Here is a 2,732-nt window from a genome sequence, read left to right on the forward strand (position 1 = left end):
TTTATGACGGCTAAAGCACATCTTTTGGATCTCCACAGAACATTTTTGGGACTGCTAAAGAACATTTTTGGGACAGCTAAGAAAAATCTTAGAGACCGCTAAAGAACATCTTTATGACGGCTAAAGCACATCTTTTGGATCTCCAAAGAACATTTTTGGGACTGCTAAAGAACATTTTTGGGACAGCTAAGAAAAATCTTAGAGACCGCTAAAGAACATCTTTTGGATACATCTTTTGGCAAGCAGAGCTTTAATTCTTGATGTTTTGTTTGCGATTAGTAAAGATAGCAACACATGGTTTGTGTTTAAAACTGTTGTCATGATGGTTGGTTTAGCTGCCTGACAATGATTAAAGCACATCTGGAAAAGTCTCAAGCCATCCCGTCTTCTTCTTTCTTTTGTTTTACAACACTTTAAATTTCCCAAAGAGTTTTTCAACAACAGCTTTTTTCTGTCTGTTTTTCTAACCACCTTAACAAAGCTCATCCGGATGGTGCACATTTTGGTGAGCTCGTAAACGGCCTCAAAGCCATGGTTGACGGACTGGGCCAGCAGCTCAGCAAACTCCTGGTTGTTGAAGATCTTCAGGCTACACCTGCTGGGAATCTTGCACACCGTGGTGGGATGGAAGCCATGGTGGTAGTTGCAGTTACGGCTCTGGACAAAGATACTGCTGTCACTCAGGCACTCGGCATACACCTCCCCTCCAACGTAGTACAGATGGACTCCTGGGAGGCACCAGAGGAGTTTATTATGGCGGTAGGACTAAGAAACATCTAGATTACTTTCATCTAGCATTACCTTTTCCGATGTGCCGCCGCGTGTTCTCTATGGTAGAGTTACGGTTGACGTTGGAGAGTAAGCCGAGGCAGAAGCGGTTGCGGTTGTTGGAGGGATCCGTGAAGCCGTCGACGAGCACGCTGGTGGAGGAAGCCTGGAAAGCCTCGCCAACGCGATTGTTCAGCTCGTAGTAAACAATGGAGCACCAGTGCTTCGGTTCCTCATAGGCCACAGGCTGCACATCTGCACAGAAAACATGGGGTTCAGAGAACATCCATGCAGTTATCCCGACCTATAACAGTTAGCAGATAATGTTTCAGACATATATTATTAATTAGTCTATCATATCTTCTGAGTCATTCCAAACTTTCGTTCCCTGTTGGAAAAAAGAATCCATCTTTTTCTTCCTTTCACACATGGCTCCTAACTTGCTATTTCAACAGCTGACAGGTGTGTTTGGTCTTTCTCCTTCTCAGAGCTGATCCACAATAGGAACCTGCTCTCTGTACAGGATGCAGTGCATGTCCCGACCTGCTGCTACCAGCTAACAAACCTCTCAGCACTTCTTCCTGCTGCTGCCGTGAGTGGAGGATCCATGGACAACTACTGCATTTACGGGGCACAACAGTTCAGGATTAGACTTAAGATGTAAATTTTTTTTCTAAAGATAAAGCATCTTTAAAGGCCTGTAAAAAAAACAAGAGGAACAAATGTGCAGACACGAACAATGCCAACTCCAAAGCACACAGAAACATTTTATACAGAAAAGGCTGCAACTAGGAGCAAAAAAAAAAGAAAAACTGCAAGTTGTGAAAAAACCCAGAGAATTTCTGAAATGCTGTAAACTCCTTCAAAAACAAAGAGAGTCAGCCAGACCACTAGGGGGCATCAACCACCAGACCCTCAAAGAAGAGCCTGACATTTTTCCGTCTATAGTAAAATTTAAGGCTGTTTCCCTATTTATGTAACTGGGCATTCTCGTGACACGTCATCAGCCTCAGCACTGCTCCAATTGCCAAGATCCGAAGAATGAGAATAAACAGTCCCTGGATGTTGTTCTCACCCCGCCTCCTCACACTGCATGCATAACAGCAGACTTGTTCGTTCTCCAGATTGACAGCTGTCCCAGTATGCACCACGGGTGCAGAAGCTTCCAGGTAAGCGCTCACAGAACTCTTGAGTTCAGTTAAAACTTCCCTTTTCTGTTGCCTTGTTCTACAAAAGTACGTTTTCAGATTGTCGGAGGTGAGAACATTATACTTTTAAGTTTCAATATATGGCCTATTTATTGATTTAGTGCGTACTTTAAAGTCGTAGGGAAACCGCTGTTCCAATGGTTGCACACGAGTGAATAAAGTGAATGTGATTGGTCGTTTGTCAAGAGGGCGAGATTGTTGTGGTGGAAGGTTCGCAAGCAAGTTTGGTTTTGGCCAGTGTCTCGGAAGCATCTTGCTAACCAGTTAGCAACTTAGTGCTGCTAGTAGGTTCCAAATGGGAAGTTACAAGGGGTGTAAATCACACCCATCATGGCGATTTGATTCAGTATCAATTTGCTGACCCAACGATTCAATTATTTTCGATACTCAAGAATACACCACAATACGATTCGATTAATTGGTAAATTTTATTTTTTATTTGTTTTACACCTTACAGGCTAGACAATGTTTCAAATTTGACATAAATCAATGAAAGCTGTAATATCTTTGTTTTTGTTTTTTTGAGAAACTACAGAAAATAACAGAACTAGAAAAGTTGTACTCCACCTATTCCTATTAAAACCTCATTCACTGAAAAATAATAATGCCCCAGTGTTATAGATTCTGCAAGGCTTTGCATCACGAAATACTGCACAAAATCAGTGCAATGATTGCAATGCAATACCTCGACTCCAGACGTCCCCGCCCCCTCCACAGACGCTCCGCTGCTCCTCTCCCAGATTGTAGCTGACCGCA

At 42.9% G+C, this 2,732-nt stretch overlaps 1 protein-coding gene across 1 annotated transcript in view; it reads right to left on the minus strand.

Moving 5' to 3' along the window:
• The window catches only part of smad1 (SMAD family member 1), a 27,662-nt gene that overhangs the window by 2,063 nt on the left and 22,867 nt on the right, over positions 1–2,732 (minus strand). The window contains exons 5-6 of the mRNA XM_015390430.1: positions 802–1,023; positions 472–728 (exon numbers count right to left, since the gene is read on the minus strand). Coding sequence (XP_015245916.1) covers positions 472–728; positions 802–1,023 — 479 coding nt within the window. The remainder of the gene's footprint in view (positions 1–471; positions 729–801; positions 1,024–2,732) is intronic.

This window comes from Cyprinodon variegatus, unplaced genomic scaffold (assembly GCF_000732505.1).
Source record: "Cyprinodon variegatus isolate N-32 unplaced genomic scaffold, C_variegatus-1.0 Scaffold498, whole genome shotgun sequence".
NCBI classification, from domain to species: Eukaryota; Metazoa; Chordata; class Actinopteri; order Cyprinodontiformes; family Cyprinodontidae; genus Cyprinodon; species Cyprinodon variegatus.